The sequence below is a fragment of the Synchiropus splendidus genome, chromosome 11, assembly GCF_027744825.2.
Source record: "Synchiropus splendidus isolate RoL2022-P1 chromosome 11, RoL_Sspl_1.0, whole genome shotgun sequence".
Taxonomy (NCBI): domain Eukaryota; kingdom Metazoa; phylum Chordata; class Actinopteri; order Syngnathiformes; family Callionymidae; genus Synchiropus; species Synchiropus splendidus.
Genome location: NC_071344.1, coordinates 275,463 through 295,653, shown reverse-complemented (window position 1 = coordinate 295,653; position 20,191 = coordinate 275,463). Strand labels below are relative to the sequence as shown.

Sequence of the window (20,191 nt, the reverse complement as noted above, 5' to 3'; positions counted from 1 at the left end):
GCTCCAGCCTCTCGCATTAAAAGCTGCTCTCCAACACCCATCCTTCCACTTGCTCTCAGTGATCCTGTTCTGCTCCAGGGATGTGGGATGGGCCCGCTGGGCCTGCGCTAATGCTGCAGAGAGCTGGGTGGCCAGGACCAGAGAGGAGCCTGTGTACCGCCCATTAAGCATACGCCCTCCTCCTGTTCACCTGAAATACCTTTTTATTGGCAGATTATTCACTGGGATGAAACTCCTCGACGAGAGCTCGTCCTCATTTTTTCTCCCGTGAAATGGGATGCACATGTCAGGATCTGCAGGTCCTTGGTGAGGGACCAGGCACAGACCGATTCCAAAGACCAAAATGCAACATATAACACTGCAGCATGGCCCTTGTCTGGAGGTGAAGAACTGGATCCAGGTGCTGTTGTTTGTGCGTCACTCAGGTGCTTGAGATGGGATCTCAGAAGGACAGCATGAGTTTGCTGGGAGATGCTCTACCAGGAATGGGGGGCTTCTGCTCTCCTCATAAGGCGGAGCCAGTGGTGAACGGTGGTCAGTGACCGCTGCAGAACCTCATCAGGTTGGTCAGCTGTGCCGTGGTTGAAGAGGCCTCCTCCACTGCTTCGTATGTTGCCAGTGGAAGAGTTTGAGACGGGAGTGTTGAGCCTCTCTGGGTTTCTAGTCCCCATCTTCTGGAAGCATCCGGGGGGACCTCAGTCTGAGCAGAGTGGGAGCCATGTCGTGACGCCTTGGTCGTCCAGGTCGGTGCCCTTAAGGTATGGAGTCAGATTTGGCTGAATAATAATCCAAACCTTTTACACTGCAAATGAAACATTGGAAGTGATATGCATTACTTTCAATGAAAATCTCCTTTTTGACTTTTGTGCTGGTCCTATTTTAGTCTCACGACTTGTTCTGGGTGGTGTCAGCGACTGCTGATCAGATGGACAGGCCTGGTGGATCCTGGTGTCGTACAGGAGTCAGAGTGTGCTCCAAGTCACATTCTGACTCCTGTACTCCTTGAGACTGGCTTGAAATAAGAAACAGAATGTGGGGATTGGTCAGCCATGGGATGGTGCTCATTTAAAGCCCCTCAAACACCCGAGCGTGTCAGTCACGGTGATGGCACCAGCACGAAGCACAGCCACTTCAGGGGGTCATAAATTGACTGGTGAAGTCATTCATGTTGGATCATCATTTCCGAGGTGTTCCCTGGGCACCGGGACCCAGCCAGGGGGTGAAGGCCAAACCCCTGATTTTGTCCATGTTCCATATGACCTCGCGTCCTAAAGGCTACACATAGAGGAACGTTGGACGGACAAGGTTCCGGCGGCAAATAGATCTGCTCATAGACATGGACCACAGAAACCCTTCCTTCCAGCAACATTGCCAAAGGCACTCGTCTACTTCGATGTGTCCACTTCTCCAGTCAGATCCTGTTGCAGACGTTCGGTGAGAGCATGTCCATTTCAAACTGGGGCTGGTCAAATGGAATGCCCACTCGGGTCCCTGCCTCTGCTGAAGAGAAGGTGGCAAAGATGGAGTCCAGAGCAGATTCAGAAAATGGTGAAAATGAAAGAGTTGTTCAGCAACCGTCGCTGGCACAGAAGGCACTACACCTTTCAGACAGGAAGGTACTACTGAGGATACTGCGGCCGTATTGGTCAGACATGCAAGATTTATGATGGAGAAAGCTGTTTCATGGTCTCATTCGTGTCCAGGTGAATCTTTAACACTGTACTTCAGAAGTACACTGCCCCATCTCTCGGAGACCGGGTCAATTTCTAGCTGCGACCCAAGTGGTCGACTCTTTCGGGGCTTTTGTCCAATCATTATCGCGCCTCTTTTTTGACCATCACATTTTCTTACCTGTTTCCTGTGCATGACCATATTGAGACACAGGATTCAACCTTTCAATGTTAATCCAGCGAGCGAGCGCCATGAGCATGGAGCGGTGGAGGGGTGTGCAATGATGACGTCTCAGTGTGTGTGTGTTTCTGTAGTGGGACTGACCCCAGAGTTCAAGGACATATTTGCACGGCGCCCCCGGCTGCTCCCGTCTGCGCCCAAGTAGTGTTTCTATAAGGCGACCTGCCTCCCCACCCTGCTGGATGAATGACTCTCCTCCCTGACTGCCGTCCCCGAGAGTGTCTGAGCCACGTTAGCCGGCCTCCGCCTCTCGCTGCTGGGCACGCAGGTGGCAGCGCTTGCCCATTCATCACCGTGACTTTGGGAAGGGAGACACCGGGGAGAACACCAGTGTCGAAAGTGAAGGTGAGAGGAAGGTGGTGGGAGAATGGGAGCGGAAAATGCCAGGTCCCCTCTGACCCAAGCCCTGCTTCCAAATGAAAAGAGTGGCTGGTTCCGGGGGCCTGGTTCACGGTCTCTCCCTGAAGGGGGGGGGGGGGCACCTGTGGGAGGATGGGATTATGCATCGGGGAGGCGGAGATTTGTCTTGACCTGCAGATAAATAGCCAAAGCAAGCCAGTCCGCCGCGCTCGCTATTGTTCCTCCTCCCGACACCTTCATTTTTCATTCCGCTGGAGATGTCTCTCTCGCTGTAGATGGATTAGGGCCCGGCCGGGGTGGAGGTTTTCGGCGAGCTCTAATGAACATAAAGACAAAGAGCGTGCGCTGGTGCTCGCGCACGCCCGGGCCCCTTTGATCAAGCCAGGAATTTGTCAGGGTGTTGGGGAGCCCCGTTTCTCTCGTTTGTGCTGTGTTGAGTGACACTCCGCGCCAAAGTGCCGTCGACCTCACTCCTGCCAGCCTGCGTGCCTGCGTGCCTGCGTGCCTGCGTGCGTTTGCTCGACACAGGCAAACACGGGAGTCCCGTTGTGCTCCGGGATGAGAGCGGCGCTCCAGAGGAGGCAGTCAGAGGAGAGTGGAGGAGGTGCCTCAGCCATTCAGGCGGCGGAGGCGTTTGTCTTTCATCTCCTCACTCGCACAAACAACAAAGGAACACTGAGAGGCTTCTTTCCCTCCCATCATGCCCCTTTCTTCAGTCTCACCTATTTATAGCGCCGCTCTCACGGCTGCTCCATTTCATTGGCTGCTTGTTTACCAGTCCACTCAGCTCGGAGGAGCAAGCTCAAGGAGCAGACGGCCAGCAGCCGCTCCTGTTCAACTGAGGCATCACGAGGACTGGTGCACGTGCGGGACAGGAAGTTGCCGGATTCCTTTGATGCCATCGGAACAGTTTTCTGGAGCGTCACCAAGGCTGAAGCAAAACAGGAAGCTGCAAAACTACCAGAAGGAGTCGCCTATTAGCATAATGTTCGCAGCAGCGCCGCCGATGATGTGACTCCTGATCCAGATCGGGACTTCCAGACCGACAACACTCACTGTCAGCCCACTCCTTTGAAATGTGTTTGAAGACTGGCAGCAGAAGGCAGGTTCTTATGGAATATGAAAGTCAAAGCCTTCTGAGCAAAGATGAAATATTTAGACCTGCGAGGAAGGATATGTGAGTTATTCAAGCTTCTCATCAAGACTCAGTCCAACTGTGATGTCTGAGAGTCACATTTAGCGTGTTAGCCTTAGCATCGCCCTGGTCCCGGTCAAGGATGCCACTTCATTTTCTCACATTAAATAAATGAATTTAAAAAAACATTAAGGGATAAAGTGGTGATGGAGAAAAGGACCAAGAGGTACACAACAATCAGCGGTTTAAAATTCATGTCTTTTTTGAGCAGTTAGGAATCTAGGTATCATAGAGATCATGGATGATGATGTGACTGTGAATGAATCGACTCTTTTGGCAGCACGTTTGATGGCTGAGCTAGATGGATGGATGGATGGATGGATGGATGGACAGATGGATGGATGGATGGATAGGTAGGTAGGTAGATGCTGCTGAGCTCCCCAGAAAGGCATGATCCGTACAGATGTGATGCCAACAACGGTAGCACAAACATCAGTGTTGTTGTGCTTGTAGTATTTTTAGATGTTCTCAGACCATTCAGCTCTCTGAATGCAACATTGGGATCTTTGTTCAGTCGTGTCCCTCATCTGGTAGCGAAACACTGTCAATCCGAGGTGTCCTCTTCAGTCTCATCATCCATCTGACAGTGGCTCCTCTGCGGTGATTTTTCACCCTGAAGTTTGCTTCAGTTATAATCTCTCCAACTTTTGGGGCCATCTGCTGCGTTTTGGGGGCGGGAGCACCAGGGGCATGATGGAGCCCATTGACTTGGGATGGCAGCGCTGTGCTGTCAGGCCTCCTAGGGAAAGGAATACTTTTGTATCTTCTCCAAAAGCTAAACCCCAGTGCTGTGGCCAAGCTCAACAGCAACAATAAAGCGCTGGTCTCCGAGGCTTTGGATGGTTTGTATCACAGTGGTTGTTGACTCTGGTTAATTAATCCCACTGGTCAACGCTACCAAGAACCGCGATTGAGATGATCCTGGCCCGTCCAACACAAGGCTCTCTGAAGCTTGACTGACTCTCTTCACTCCTCTTCCATGTCTGAAGCCGCCTTGAGAGCCTTGACGCCCGCCCAGTGATGACTGTTACAGGGGAGAAACTCTCTTCTTTAAGGAGTGTTTGCTGGTCATCGGACTCCAGATGTCAGCAGTCTGACACCCTCTCATCCATATGTAAAGGTCCTAAAATTGGGGAACGCCTTGGTATTCGCCCATTAGAGCTGCTGGAGCCCATTCTCGGTCCCAACAGTTCTCTGGACTACTTTAGTGACAAGGTCTATATTTTTTGGACCGAGGTTGGTTTTCCACTCGTCCGACCAATCGAAACGCTGGTTGTTGACATGTCACGTCTGGGCCTCCTGGCTGCAGCTGCTGCCACCACGACCCGAGTTGATAAAGGACTGGACGGACCAGTCGCCATCTATTCCCCCTGAGTCTTTTGAAAACTGCTGCATTCCATCAGAGGACGACTGTTAAGTTTCACTGCGATCTCGGCCGTGACCTTCTCAATGTGGCCGCGGTTGGAGAAAGACTCAATAATGAGCCTTTTGACATGAATGGACTTTCTCCTGGTAGTAAAGCTGTCTGCCTCCTTGTCAGGCGGGCGCTCGCGTCACCGTAGGAAATCATCCGCTCCTCTTTGTGAATGAGGAGCCGACGAGCTACACACCTTCGTTGAAAGGCAGTTTGTAGAACACCAAGGTCACTTGGCATTTTTCTTTTAGTAGAAGAAACGTTGAATAAAATTAAGGGTGGAACTGCAAAGCGACTGGAGTGATGAGGAGGAAAATACACGCGTGAGTTTCAGTCCGGCGACTATTCACTCATGTCCATCTTTTCAAAGGCCAGGAAGACAAAGCACAGATATGTTCTTCCATCTCTTTCACCCTTGAGCGAACATTTGTCCTGTTGATCTCGATGCCTCCACACAAACTGTAACCACTGAACTGAATAAAGAACAGGGACAATAGACTAACTCTCGTTGGAAGTCCAGCTTGATGTGGACCGGCCTAATGGGTTCTGTACCGCACAATCCTCTCGTAATCTCATTATTAAGCAAACTGCCAGGAGCCTTCAGGAGCTGGGCCACAGTTGGGTCAGACCCAGGCTTCCACGGCCGCACCTCTCAGCTCACCACCTCAGCAGAGCCCCATGCCACGTGTCCGGAGAGAGCAAAGTCTAGGCCTCTTTACTTCAGACCTGACCTCAGATCAGCATACATACAACGGTTGGATAATGTCATTTTCCTGAGCATGTCTGCATTGTAAATCAAAGTGGAAATGATTTTATATGGGTTCTGCTGAGACCTCCTGGCTCATTCAGACATTAGATGATCTGCAAGCGATGGTGTTTTCCATCTCAGGCATCTCATTTGACAGAAGTGGGACTGGATGTTTCAGACTGCACTCAAAAGCCATAAATATTCATGTAATCATCAGTTTAATCTTCCTTGGAACAGAGACCAACGATACATCAAAATAACCAGTGGGGAAGAGGTCATTGTCCATCCATTCTCCTGTCTGAGGTTGGCTCACAGGGGCACTGTCCTCTCTCCAGAAACTTCCCCCCGGTATCCTGAGTCTGAAGAGTTGCCCAGCAGAAATCGGACAGAACGCGACTTGTTCTGGGCTGCACTTGGAGCCTTTCCCTCATGCCCTGCTTGGGGATAAAGAAGCTCCAAAGCTGGTGACCACATGGCAGAGCAGGGAGGTTCCGTAGGTCAATGGGGCTCGCATCCTTGACCACAACACTGCGGAGTCCTCACGACTGAAGACGCTCCATCACTGGTGAAGCAGAGCCAGAGAGGCGGCGACTCGCTCTCTCTTCCTCTCCCACTGGTTTCGAACGTACAACCAAGTCAGTTGTTCTTCAATAATGAATAAGCCAGCTCCTTCAAGTTCTCCTCAGACGTGCAGGTACAGAGAAGCAGCGCAGGCCAAGCGTGTCGAGACAAAGGGAGATAAATGACACACCATCTTATGACTTTAAATGAGTCTTCCAAAAATGTTGTCTGGGCTGGTGCTGGGTCTTTGTTCTTTCCTGGCATCGCTTCCACTTGACAGGCTGATCAGTTATTCTTCCTGTTTACTCTTCAGGCAGTCGTCGGCTGATGTTTCCCTCTGATGCTTTTCTTTGTAAGCTGTCTTGCTCTGCCTTTAAACTTGTTGCATCGGTGTGTCGTGGCTCCAGCGGCTGCCTTCTCTCCCAGTGTAAACTTCCGAGGTTGTGCTCGACTGCATTTTAACAGACCACTTCTGGAGCCACTTTTTCACTGCTGGCTTTCCTTCCCTCTTGGCCCCATCCATTTCATTTCAGCCGTGGCAATGTGGATGAGCTGCAGGGATAGGTGCCTCTTCCTTTCTTCATTTCCCTGGGCCAGAGCCTCGCGAGGGAATTTCCCCATACATCTTTTACCGTCTGCTTCGAAAAAAAAACCCTTCAATTTTCATGTCGACTTCAAAGTCTGTTGCAAGTCGCTGCTCCCCTGGGCTCCTTTCTTTCTCAGAGTTTCACCCAAGTTCAGTCAGTTTTGAGTGACTACGTCGTGCGTCTGGTCATTTGTTTCCCCTTTACCCTCAGACTGAACGGAGTCCCTGATATGAACCCCATGTTGGCTGGGACCAGCTGGCTGCACGGAACAAGCTGAGCAATATGACCCACTTTCAGAGGGACGTTGGCTGTTGGAACGTTTGCACAGCTACAGGAAGTATTCAGCACGTGCGCTGACGGCCGGACCAAGAGCTCCGGTGGCACGGTGCGTGTGCAGGCATGGCCATGGAGCAAGAGCAGGCTTTAGCTAGCTGGGACGCCCGACTTTTAGGCAGGATGTCTCGAGCACTCCCTGTTTTTCTGCCACCCGAACAGTAAGAAAACAACTCCAGCATTCATAGTCATCTTCAGACAGTGGCTCCTCTGCGGTGATCGGTCAGTCTTTTGCTGAGCAACATCAGTGGGTCAGGAGCAGAGGTCGACTGAGTTGGTAAGGTATATACTGTGCACAGTGTAGCCTGCAGCTGATTCATGTTTTCATCAGTCGTACATTCATTTCTACTTTTCTGCCTTGATCTGCTACGCGTGATCAACGTCATACGTGTTGGTTGCAAGGGTTACTGAGCCATTGGTCAAGATTTCCAGTTCAACTTGACAGCAAAGCCTTTCCTAAGCCACCGAAGGATATTGACTTTGGTATCAGCCCGAGGGAAAGAAGTCGTATCGGTCAACTCAGGAGAGACATCCCAGCTGTACGCCTGAAGCACAGGCTTCAAGAATGTTGTCGGGGGTGACATCAATGTGATGCCAAAAGAAGCAGAGGGAATGAAAATAAAGGACCAACCACGGGATCCGACTCTGCAGCGCCGGGTGTCAAAGCTCTAGTCGTGGGTTGTGACGACGGCATACAAAGACACAAATCTAACGAATGGTTGAGTGAAGCTTATGTTTCCCTGAGAGAGGGAGGAAGGTGATGGGCCATGCTGCCATCCAAAGGGACCACAAGAGGAGAAGGTCGGTACTGGTCTTCCTCTCCCTGTGTGGTGGGCAGCTGTAGCAGACCAGAAGGACGAACAGATGGGACGGCAGAGCTCGAATGCTCACAGGCCCCGTGATGGCAAAGACCAGGGTGGCAGCGTGTCGCCACTGAGTTACAGTTAGTGTTTGGTACCCACTTCTGTGTGGAGCACGTGCTCCTCTACTGTCGAATTGAGCAGCTGCATGGAGACTTGAAAGAGCAGGGCTCATCAGGCGTGTCTCCACAACCATGCTGTGGAGCCAGTTGTTGAGTTTCTGTGTAACAATGCTGTCTGTCTGTGTGTCTGATATGACTGAAGTAAAACGACCAAAACCCAAGCTAATCCTCCGGCGTGTGAGGTTATTTGTCACTAAGTTCCCTCAACACTTCAGGTTTAATACTCTGCCCACATCAGATGGCATTTCATCTGTCCACCGTAGAGAAGTCAAGACTTCAACAGAGGGATGAGCCTCCAGAGCCACGCTAACTACTGTTGACATTTAAGAACTTCTTCATCAGCGTCTGCCCACTCAAAGACAGTTGTGGCGGTTTGGCTCATGAAAATAAAGAAACTCTCTGACTCGCTGGCTTCTCGGTTTAAGGGATGGGTCGTGAGGCAGACTGGACGTCGGTGGAATGCCATGGAAAACAGCGGAGGCGAGGGTTATAGGTGCTACTGTGGTGGTGGATGGCTGTGTGAGCGTCAGATGCTGCCCTCAGTGCTACGCGCTGCGGTGCCAGACACTGAATAAAAAACAAAAATAAAAAAAAGCAAAGTGCGTAAGTCCAGCAGGTCGTGAGTGGGACGTTCCTTGGAAGGTTCCTCCTGTATGTCCAAACGACAGTGCGCTCCATGCTCACAGTGGCGATCGCTAGCCTGGCCGACTTCATCATTCCCACGCCCGGACCCGTGTTCCGAGGTGACTGCAACACACCATGTGAAGATATCATAGAAAATGACTTTCAAACAACCTCGGCAGAGTGGTGATGAATAATGCTCGCATTTCCATGAAGGTACTGAGCCTGTTTGTGTGTTTATGTGACAGTGTAGCTCCTCTGAACGGATTAGAGAGCGTGGAAGCTGCAAAGTCTCTTTCAGAGCTCCGCCATGAAACACTCACCTGAGACCAAAAGAAACTCTCCATGGAGTCACCCAAAGAGTCTGGACCTCTGCAGAGAGGGCGCGCCAAGTTTTCTGTGGTGTGGCCTTAGTGTCCAGATGAACGAGTCAAGCAGCCAGACTCTGGCCCTTGGAATCTTTCATTAAAATCTGCTCGTTGTAATTCAAAAGAAGTCATGATCTGATTTCATGGAGGAGCACGTTCTCCACTGTCCCGCGGCATCATAGATGCCAGGTCAAATGCAAGCCCTTGTGGCATCAATGTTTCATTAGCTTTTGTTGCATGACAGCATCTCATTCACAGCGAAGGCAGCATCCGTCCCTCCGTTGGCCCTCTCTCCATCTCTCACACTCCGTGTTCCTCCCTGCCTCTCACACTGTGCACCCATCTGTTTCAAGAACTTCAAAAACGCTCCCTATCCCCTCGCCGATTCTTCCTATTGCTCTTTTAAGTCTTGTCTTGTACCATCATTTAAGCACTTCTAATGTAGGGACAATGCTAATTCTGGTCCCTCCTTTGTTTGGCCGCCGGAGAGCGGGCGGTGCGACAGGGAGCCGAGGCTTGAAAGACAAGTGGGAGCGTGTTAGTCTTGAACCGCAGCATCTGCTCCGAGATGCATATTGGATTAATGGAGCGCGGACGTCAGCAGAGCAGCACTGGAGCTGTGTTTGTCATGACCTTGCTCTTCTTGGCTCGGTGTAATGTCGCGCTGGACGGGCTGCTTTTCATCCACATCCTCAAATCAGAACCCTGGAGAGCAACCAGACCTCGGCATGTGTGCGCCTGCAGCGTCGAAGCAGGGAAGTGAGTCTTGGAAAAGCCTTTTACTGAGGGATCAGTTTACAGAGTGATGGATCTCCGTATCGTCCTGTTCGTCTGGTCACTGTCAGGGCGGAGCACGGCTCGCGCTGTCTGTGTCTCACACCGCTGGCACAGACCGCCGCGACTGCCTCTGAATGGGGTTTCAAAGTCCTCCGCACTCTTGGCACTCTTCTCCATCACTCCCTCCACCTCGCCTCTGGCTGTTATTTTCCGCTTTCGCTACTTTTGCCCTGATGTCCTTCCCACCTGGCCGTGTCCCTGTCCTCTGGCGGCGCCTGCTCGCCTGTCTGCGATAGAGAGCTCCTCAACTCTGACCTCAGTGAAAACCACCACAGAGACCGAGGGTGAAAGTCAGAGACAAGGAGGCGGAGGAAGGAGGCGGAGGAAGCAGCCAGGCACGGTTCGTGTCAGCAGAGTCACGCTCCCTGTGGAGCCTCCCATTGACTTCTTTAGTTGATACATCATCATTTCCAAAACACGCACAAACAATTCCAGTAACATCAATGATCTTGAAGTCCAGAGGGAAATGAGAGCCGCCGTCTTAGAGCATTTCTGCAGAAAGTCAACTCAGCAGAGATTTAAATAAAAAAAAACAACTCAGAGTTTATGCCTTCATCCGTGGCAAGTGTTGTGATCTAAACTCTTGGATAGTTCTCTGCGGCGTTCCGCAGGGCTGGGTGTTTGGACTGTAATGAAATGGCCTTTGCCAAGTCAAATTTCATGATGGAAAGCATTACAAAAGGCCCCCTGCTGGTCACGTGCCTGTCAGCGGCTGACTGGCCTTGAGCACCGAGGCAAGTGCATGTGTCCAGACCGGAGAAGGCCCGGTTCATACGTGACCCTCTCCGCTCTTCCACCACTGGACAGCCTCTCAACGCTCCTCTAGACCTCCCTCTCTAAAGCCAACGCCCAGCTGGGCCTTCTTCACGGTCCTCCTCCTCCTCCATCCTCCAGCAAGTGTCGGGGTGACTTCCACTGCCGTCCTTAATCCTCAACCTCAAGGGCTGCTCCGATTCTCCCCAGCAAGCTCCCAATGAGGAAAGAACCTTCCTCAGTCTTGAGGTTTGCTGGCACCTACCTGAGGAAAACCCAGAATGCTTTGGGTATTTTCAGCCAATAAAAAATGGCGTCCAAAGCGGTGAAGAAAGCGCATAAATACTGTATTAGTATTATTATTATCTTTGCCCAAATTAAATGTTGTGTGACATTTGTTTTATTTTACAATCTTTTGTCTGTCTCCTTCTGACTTGACAGAATGAAGGCCATTTTCGTGCAAGGCTGCCCCTCACATCTAAGGGTGCTCCATTTCCCAGTCACACTTGGCTTTAAGGACGAAGGTCGAGGCTAAAGATTGAGGACTGGTCTTGAAGATTAAGGATTGAGGATGACTGGAGGTATTCATCCTCCTGGCGTTCGTTTCTGGAGTCCTTTCCAGTGGCTCTCCTGCCACCCTCTCTTTAGCCTCGTGTCAGGGAGAGCTGCGTCCTCTTCAGGCAAATGCAACTCCATTTGCGTCCAGCGCGTTTATTCCCTCAGCTTCGGCTTGCAGCACTAAAACGTATCGTATATATAGTTTCTGCACCATCTTTGATATGTTGCTGGAGCAGAACCTAAACAACAATTATATACATCAATACGTGGGGAGAAGTGGTCTTATTACAAGAACAGAATGTTTTCCCAGGTTATTGTACTTTGACAAATCTTTTCCTGCTGCCGAGAGAAGTTGAACGTCATGTCGTGTGTGCGCTGTTCCACTGCACATCTCCACTAAATACATACCTTAAGAACGCATGGCCCGCTTCCGTCCGGAGGAGGCTGGCGAATCCACATAAGATGACGACACAAACTCGGAATATCAAGCCGTCAATAATGCATCACAGGTACCAGTGCTGTTGCTGCAGGCGACGGTGCGACGGCACATCGCTGCTCGTCCTTCACAAGAGTCGGGTCCTTCCAGAACAATCAATGTTGTCGGTCAGTGTCTTCTAAATGTTGTTCTAAATGACTTCTCAGCCACCTGACACACACCTCACAAACCTCACATTCCAGCGCGCGAGCGTGTGTGCGCGTGTGCTACCAGATGGAGTAATCCAATACGCTCTCAGTCTCATTTCTGCCCCGCTGTCCACTGGCCCTCACGGTCTTATTGGTGATTGGATCTACAACTTACCGGCATCCTGTTTGCTGTGTTCCTGGAAGCAGCCCCTCCCACAGGCCACCAGCCGAGGGCCCCTCCCATGTCATCTGAGCGCGGCTCCTCTTGTGCAGCTGCCGTGTGTTGCTGAGCATCAGCTCATCCAGCGGTTTAAACAAGGACCTTATCGGACCCCAAAGAGCCAATCAATGGTCAAAAAAAGTTTGACCTCTGAGTCATTAGGAGACAACTTGCAAGTCAACTGAGGCCGGCTCTGACTGGGGGATGTTGGGATGCCACCCTCTGGGCTCAGCAGGGTGGAGCTAAAGCAGGTCATCTCATAGCCAGTACAAGTCAACGCGGACAGGCTGGAGACCTGCGCCTGGGGAATGAAGGGCCCGACACACTCTGCTCAGCGCCTCCGTCCTGGTACGAGCAGATAAGGTCCTTACGCCTGATGATGGACTCACTCAGACTCAATTGTCATGTTAAAAGAGACAGGAAACAGGGGCTGTTCTACGCTATTGATTCAAAGTCTAGGACTGGTGCTTTATTTTCACAACTGGACCCATTGCTCCGTATTCTATGGATGGTTTGATCCTCTCCAACTTGACCGTCCCCACAGCAGAAAACACAACTAGCGGCGCGGCCTCACGGGGCGGGTGCAACTCACACAGATCTACAAACTGGATGGACTGGCAAACACAGTTGAGTGGGCTCAAGATGTTTGAGGCAGATGAGTCTCAGGGCTGCACCAATCACCATCAAAGACAATTCATTTAAAAATCCATTTGAATGAAGTTTGGTGTGCACATTTCTCCTCATGAATGCCTTAGTCGTGCGTTGTAGCATTTTACTTCTGTTCCCCGAGCTGCACCGACTGCTTGTTATTCTTGCCTGCGTCCAGGTCGGATGATCCCCAAAGTGAGGTTGGCATGTGCCCAACAGACTGACTGTGCTATTGTCTATGTGTATATATGTGGCAGTAGAATCCACACTAACTGACGCTCGGTGTGGACTCTTTGGGGCAAGCGCCGTGCTTCCTGCCAGGCCTGGAAGGGTTCTGCTTCACCCTGGCATTTGCTCCGCCTCCATCCGTCTCCTTGGTGGCTGGAGGTGACACTCCGTCAGCCAAATGGATTAGACTCTGGATTGGCTGGGTCGTGGGGCGATGTTTTCTTCTCCTGGGGATAATGAGCCGCAGATGGATGAGGCAGCCGATCCACAGTCAGCGGTCAGTCACTCGTCGGTGCCCGGCACTCGTGTAACACTCAGCTCCTCAAACCTCTCATATGCTGGTCTGACGGGCCATTGACAGATGACGGCACCAGCCCGCTGGATGTCATCAGTCTGCCCTTTACAGCTGTTGGATGTCAAACACAAGTGCGGCGAGGTGGCTGGTGCGCGCCAACGCTGGAGCTCCAGCTGCCCTCATCGGCAGGCCGCTGTCCAATAAGACAATCCCAAAAAACATCACTCTGTGGTTGTGTATTTCTCACTGCAGCTACACAACACGGGATGGTCGAGTCCCGACCCGGGCTGGGGGACCATGTTAGGCCTTCCGCGGACTGCACGAGGACTCTCAAATTACAAAAGGCCGTACTTTCTGGACTATCAGACGGACAGTTTTTTGTTTTTTTCAACACTCTCTAACCCCTGCAGCTTCACTAACAATGCAGCTAATGGACTTTTAAACAAGTTTCGTGCCACCTCCGTGTTTTGACTTGTCACACGAGGCCAGTGACATCACAGGTGTTTCGTTGACATTAGAAGGCTCAATGCGCACCTTTATTCATGCTTCTTCAATCTATTTTCTGCTTCAACGTCATGCGTGTGGCTTATATTCAGCTGTTTTTTTTTAATCAAGAGCTATAGTACAGTACTTCCAAAGTTCTGACCACCTGGATTCACCATCTGGTTGAGCTTGTGATGGACCTCCTGTGGGATGGGAGACCTCAACAATAACGGCAGGGAGGAGCCTTGGGCTCCTACAATAGTAGACTGGCCACTGTAGTGATGGGCAGATGAGGCTTCATGACACATTTCTGAAGGGTGAGGCTTCATGAAACAGTGTGCTGATTTTCAGAGGCCACCAGGTGCAGCTGTCTACTGTAAACTGTTAGGACTGGAACAACTCATTCACTGTCATCTCACATCATTTCTAAACCAAGAGCGCCATCTAGTGGCCTCTGAAAATTCAGAGGATACTGTTTCCTCCACACTGTTTCATGAAGCCTCATCTGCCCATCACTACCCGACTCTTCGCACCACGTTGACATTGTCTTGAAGAAGACACAGTTTTAAGCTACAGTCAGAGGTGAGAAGAAGGAAGACGGTGAAGGCAAAAGTTAACACAAGGAAGGAGGGGGGCGTGAATACACATCCAAATCTTTTGCCCTGATAGTGAATGCTAATGGGTGGATGCTCATGTTCAACCCACCTTCAATGAATTTCAGTGCGTCGCGGTTTACGTAACAGCCCCACTCATCCTGCTCTTTACCTGTATTCGAATGGTGCCGAAGGTCCGACGTGGGCAGCCGAGGAGCTGTGAAACGAAGCCCAACATTGTGTTTGTGTTTGAAGCCTCACCGTCATCAGAGATCCTGTCACACCCCTGCTCATGTCAAGCCCGACCCAACCTGCCAGCGTGGGCATGCGCTCCGTTAATGCGTGCTCTTGACCCCCCCGGTGGCATATCCCGAATGTCACAGGTCCCCCTCCCTTCCATTAGAGGACACCTGATACCACCACACTGGCTGGCTCCGATGAAAGGCGGCGAGCAGGAAATGCCTGACCCCTGCTACTTACAACCACTGGGTGACAGCTATGAAGAGCGCCCCAGTCTTCCTCTTTACACTTGGTCCCCCGCTCCGGTGTAAGGGATACGACAGGCAGCGGCTGAATGACATGCTTTTATGAGCGCGCCCTGTCAGGAATGAAGTATTTTCAGCAGCAGTATTAACAGGATTGGCGTCAGTAACGTGGGATCCTATCCACATCTGGGTGTGTGTGTTTGTGAAGTCTACACATCTGCTGCTCAGTGACCACAGGGGGAAGTCTTTCACTGATGAAGACGCTGCTTGAAGCTCTCGGCAGCTGTGCTCCGCACGCGACTATATTCACCTCATGAAGTGGTGTTAGCCTCAGATAAGCTTATATGCCGTGTGAGGAAGAAAAGCATTTGGTGATGAATCTGGAGCAGGAAAAGCAGGTAGGAAACACGCTTTGCCTTTAAAGAAGCCGCAGCGAGTCGATATTGATCTTCATGGTATGACCCAGTTTTTGAGATGGAAACTAAAGAGCAAATGTCAGTGTCAGTTACAGAGCCTTCGTCATTCTTAAGGCTGGGACGTCTGGATTTTTAAGGAGCCTGTTTACCATCACAGCCTTCGGCCACATAGTCAGAATACATGACATAGTCGTGCCAGTGTTATTACTGTGGATGTTAGACTTCTTCTTCCTCTGTGGGCTTCTCCCTTCAGGGGTGGCCCCAGCGGATCACCTTCCTCCGTCTCCCCCTGTCCTCTGCTTCCTCTTCTCTCAAACCTCATGTCCTCCTTCACCACCTCCATCACTCTCCTCTGTGGCCTTCCTCCCCACCTTCTGCCTGCCAGTTCCAACATCTTCATCCACCCATGTACTGGCTCTCTCTCTCTCTCTCCTCTGAACCATCTCCATCCAGCCTCTCTGACTTGGTCTCCTGAACACCTGAGCACGTGTGCTGTCCCTCTGATCCTATCATCATCCTGCTCACTCCCAGACTCTGGATGTTATACAATTTATTTATTTAGTTCTCTTTAGTTGTGCTGCATTGGACGCACCACAGTGGACAAGATCTTTTCAGAAGGACGGCTTCTCTCCTGGTTGGTAAACCTTCCTAATAAATGTGGAGCTCCTCAGGGTTCCCTTTGTGGCCCATGGTTGTTCACCTACACGGGTCTGTCACAGCCACTTCATGTCTTCCACCATCATCCCATCCCTGCTATGTGGACGCAGATCGATGCCTCCAACAGTGTTTTCACGCTTCCAAACGTTCTTTTAGAAACCATAGTTTACGGCGACACAATGATGGCTGACACTTGGGGGAAAAAAAGGAATTTTGCTGGCTTTTGTTTTGGACGAACCTTTGGCTTGGCAGTGGACACCCAAGTGGCTGCTATTGATGGGTGGATGAGGTATCATGAAACAGGGTTGATGAAACAGTGTCCTCATTTTCACTCGATGGCTCGTGGTTTACAGCTGACGAGAGGTTTCATGGAAGCAGCTGTTCAAACATTTTCCAGCAGACAGTGCCACCTGGTGGCCTCTACAGATCAGGACACTGTTTCATGAAACCTCATCGACCCATCACTAGTAGCTGGGATGGGCTCCAGCCACCCATGGCCCAGAGGGAAAATGTGATAGAAGATGAATGAACTTCTACTCTGTGCACCTCCCCTTGTTCAGGAGAGAGCAGTTTCTCAGCAGCGTCTTCTAAACGTCTCCAAGTCGAGTCAATGTGAATATCCAGGGCAACCTGCTCCTGATGTGTGACGACGGGGGGTGTGGAACCTTGTTGTGCTCATGACATCGCAGACTTCTGACGGTTCTATTTTGGGGCTAATTTGAGACAGTGACTGAGAACAACACGCTGATGCCAGCTGAACAAAACAGTGTGGTGTTAGTCCTTCCAATAAGATCAACGTCTGTTTGTGTTGTTGTGATCTAACTGTGTTCGGGGGAGAACACAGGCTTTGCCGCTGAGGGAAACCCTCTGACACGAGTCTTGTTTCATCCATTATAAATGCTGTGTATCCGTACAACAGCAGACTGAAGTTTTTTTGAGCTCTGATTCCATGGAATCATTTTTCAACAGTGCGAGTCTGGCAGAAGTCAGTTGTCATGTAGGCTGAGTGTAATAGGTTTCTGCCACTTGTTTTGCATGATTTGATAAGAGCAGGAGGAGCTGCTCCTACATATTTATGAGGCCATCTTCACCCAGTTTGGTGGAGACTCAAGTTAACCCTTGATCTGCACCGAACCAGGAAGCCAATTTCTCCATGAATTTGAAATGTTAAGACTGGCTAGTTTCTTACATGCGAAGCCTCGGCGTCTTTATTTCAAATGTGTTGATGTTGTGTGCATGCCATTCACATTAGCGCACTCACGGAACACAGCGTAAAGAGCTGTCGGGTGCTCAATGACCCGTCGCTGTGTAGAGCCTCATTTGGTCTGGGAAGAACTCGGAGCTATCCAGGCGGGTCAATGAGACGACTGAGATGACACGCTGCTCCTGGAGCGGGACAACCAATAAGAGCACTTCGGCTGTGTCCCCAGCGCTGGCTCTGCGCCGTCAATGGGATTGTGGCGGCGCTGTCGAGAGAAGTCTCGTTCCTCTGCTGCTGAGTTGACTGATGATTCACATGCTCTCTGTTATTGTCTTCGCACCCGTGCTCCTCCTGGGATGATTGGCGAGCCTCGCTTTTTAATTTCCTCCATGGAACAGCGACCCACAGATGAGTTTGTGAGAGAAACGTCTCCGATGCTGACTGTGACCTTGCCTTGTCTCCACAGAGGCCTTCGACCTGGTGCTGCGTCACGGTCGAAACTCCACGCTGGCCATGCTGAAGTCCGAGTTCCCGGCTCTCGGGGGGGCGGCCCAGTCTCTGGTGGGGCAGCTCTTCCTGGACATGTCGCTCTACATCCTGGGCTCCGACTCCACCGTGGACCAGATGGTGACGCTGCTCTACAGCCGGCTCTTCCCGCTGACGTATCGCCGCCTGCTGGCTGGGAGTGGAGCGCCTCTCTCCGAAGAGTGCGTGAAGGAAGTCTGGAAGGAGGCCGCGGCGTTCGGCCCCTACCCCAAACTGATGATGACCCGTCTGGCCCGGTCTCTCCTGGCCACTCGGGTCTTCCTGCAGGCGCTGAACCTGGGCATCGAGGTGGTCAACACCACGGACCACCTGCGGCCCAGCCGAGACTGTGGCCGCGCGCTGCTGCGGCTGTGGTACTGCCCGCACTGCCAGGGCCTGCTGGGCCCGCCGCTCTGCCCGGGCCTCTGCCAGGCGCTGATGCAGGGATGCCTCGGGGGGGCCGCAGAGGTGCAGCCTCACTGGAGCACCTACGTCCAGGGCTTGGCAAAGCTGGCCGGAGGCATGCGAGGGGAGCAGGACATGGAGGCCGTGGTGCTGAGGCTGCCCTCCATCCTCAGGCTGGCCATCAAGCAGGCTGTGACTTCAAGGAGCCGACTCAGCGCCCTGGTGAGTCCTCACACCATTTTGTCCAGGTACTTGGACCAGGGCCGAGACTTGCATTGCTCTCGGTGAACTCCTGTACAGTAATTCAGGCAAATAGCAACGATCAGTATGTTTTCAGTCGCACAGAACATTGGTCAGTCACCAACTCCAGGCATAACACATCCTCCGTGTTGAAGGCGGCTGAAGGAGACTCTGTCGGTGGATGGAACGTTTCTTTGGGATCAACTGAGTCCCGCCTCTACATCTTGTTTCAAACATCATCAATTGGCATGAGCGCGGCGGGACAGCAGGGGGCAGTAGCATAGTGCGGCGCTGGTGAGGGTGGAAGAAGAACGCCGGTTTTCTGCCTTCTTCACTAGTTCTGCTTTGCTAAACAGACCTCTTCAAGCTCGTCTCAGAATCTCCGACATTCTCGGTCCAGCTCTGACTCTCCGCTCCACATGTGCAGACTTGACTTGGCCTCCAAACTTCTGCACGTGAGCTCCGATACGTAGGTTTTCTGATCTTTCCCTCTCTTCTTGGTCTCCATCGTTCCATCCTACCTGCAACCTCTTCTTCACCACGTCAGATGTTTGTCTTCACCTTTCCAGCAAGTCCATTGGTTGTTTGCAGTGCCTTCTCTACTTGTTGCTAAAGAGACGCTTTGTTGCAAATTGAATGAGTGTAGCGAACTGACTCTCACAGACAGGAGTCTCAGCCCTCCGCGTGCTTCCTTCCGCCCTCGTGTGTGAGAAATGAAGGCCTTTCCCTGCCAGAGTCACCGAGGAGGATGGGTTTTTTTTTCTGTGGCTCTATCTGCTGAGCTTTTCAATCTCACACCCTGAATCCCCATCGTGACGGGGTTTTCACTCAGCAGCCATCATTTATTAAGGGGCAGGTTGACCTCACTTACTCTGCAGCAGCAGCAGCAGCATCAGGCTGTGGCTGCATCCCTGAAGCGCTGACACGGGGGAAATGTCTCTCTGTGTTCCCGGCCGCTCCAGACGCCACAGATGACGCTCCTCCTCTTGCAGTCTGTGGGATTAAAGCTGCCGTGTCAGAGTATTGTTTCGCTGGGTGACAGCGTTGCCTGTGCCACACTGGTTGAAAGTCATCTAGCAGAGACAGCCTTGACTCTCTGGCCTTATTGTCTCCTCCTGCTGCGCTCTCCAGGGACACACCGGAGACAAACTTCAGTCAGCCACTTTGAGCAAGGACAGTGCAGTGAGGCTCATCGTGCTCGGGAAAAACCCTTTCTATTTTGCTTTTTTTCTTTGGTTTTTAGAGCATCTAGGGTTCACTCTAAATTAGCGGGTCAAGCCGGACCACCAGCTCATTTGGATCCCAAAGGTCTGGATCTGGACGCAGGTCCTCAGACAGCATGGCTATTTAGAGGCTTCACCTCGCAGAGACAAACCTCACCGACCCTTCAACACTGTGTCATGCCGTGGTATCATTCTTAGTTTAACGTTTCTATATGATGTGATTCTTTTCCTCCATAGAAGAAGGTAAAGTTTGTCCCTAACTTTATTTGAAAGACAAACACATTCAGGAAGTCACTTTTTTTTGTCGGTGCACAACTATATTTAAATGGAACTGTTGTTTTCATTCCCCATGAACCTCCCCCACGTACATACACGAGACACCAGGGTTGTGTTGGCTGAAATCACCTGGCTGTTTAAATGCGTCCACGTGCTGGTGAAATGCAAGCGTTAAGTTAGTGCACTACATCTTTTGTGTGTGATAAGTCGGCCCCGTGGTGTCCGCGAGGATAAGCTCACTCATGGTGCCGGGCACACGGGCCGGCTTGAATGCACACTCCTGCTTTTGGACCAAGTCCAGGTGAAGTTGAGGCGTCGTTCACCAGCGAGTCTGGATGTGTGGAGGCACTTGAATCCTTTGGTTTCTTCCTCAGTGACAGGGCCTGAGAAGAGGCGCTGAACTGTTGTCTGTGGCTCTTCAGCAAGTGGAAGTGTCTCGGAACT

The 20,191-nt window shown here is 51.4% G+C and overlaps 1 protein-coding gene across 3 annotated transcripts in view; it reads left to right on the top strand.

Moving 5' to 3' along the window:
- gpc3 (glypican 3) overlaps positions 1-20,191 on the top strand; it is a 106,130-nt gene that overhangs the window by 42,199 nt on the left and 43,740 nt on the right. For all 3 annotated transcript variants that reach the window (XM_053878744.1, XM_053878743.1, XM_053878742.1), the window contains exon 3: positions 17,545-18,230. In XM_053878744.1, coding sequence (XP_053734719.1) covers positions 17,545-18,230 — 686 coding nt within the window. The remainder of the gene's footprint in view (positions 1-17,544; positions 18,231-20,191) is intronic.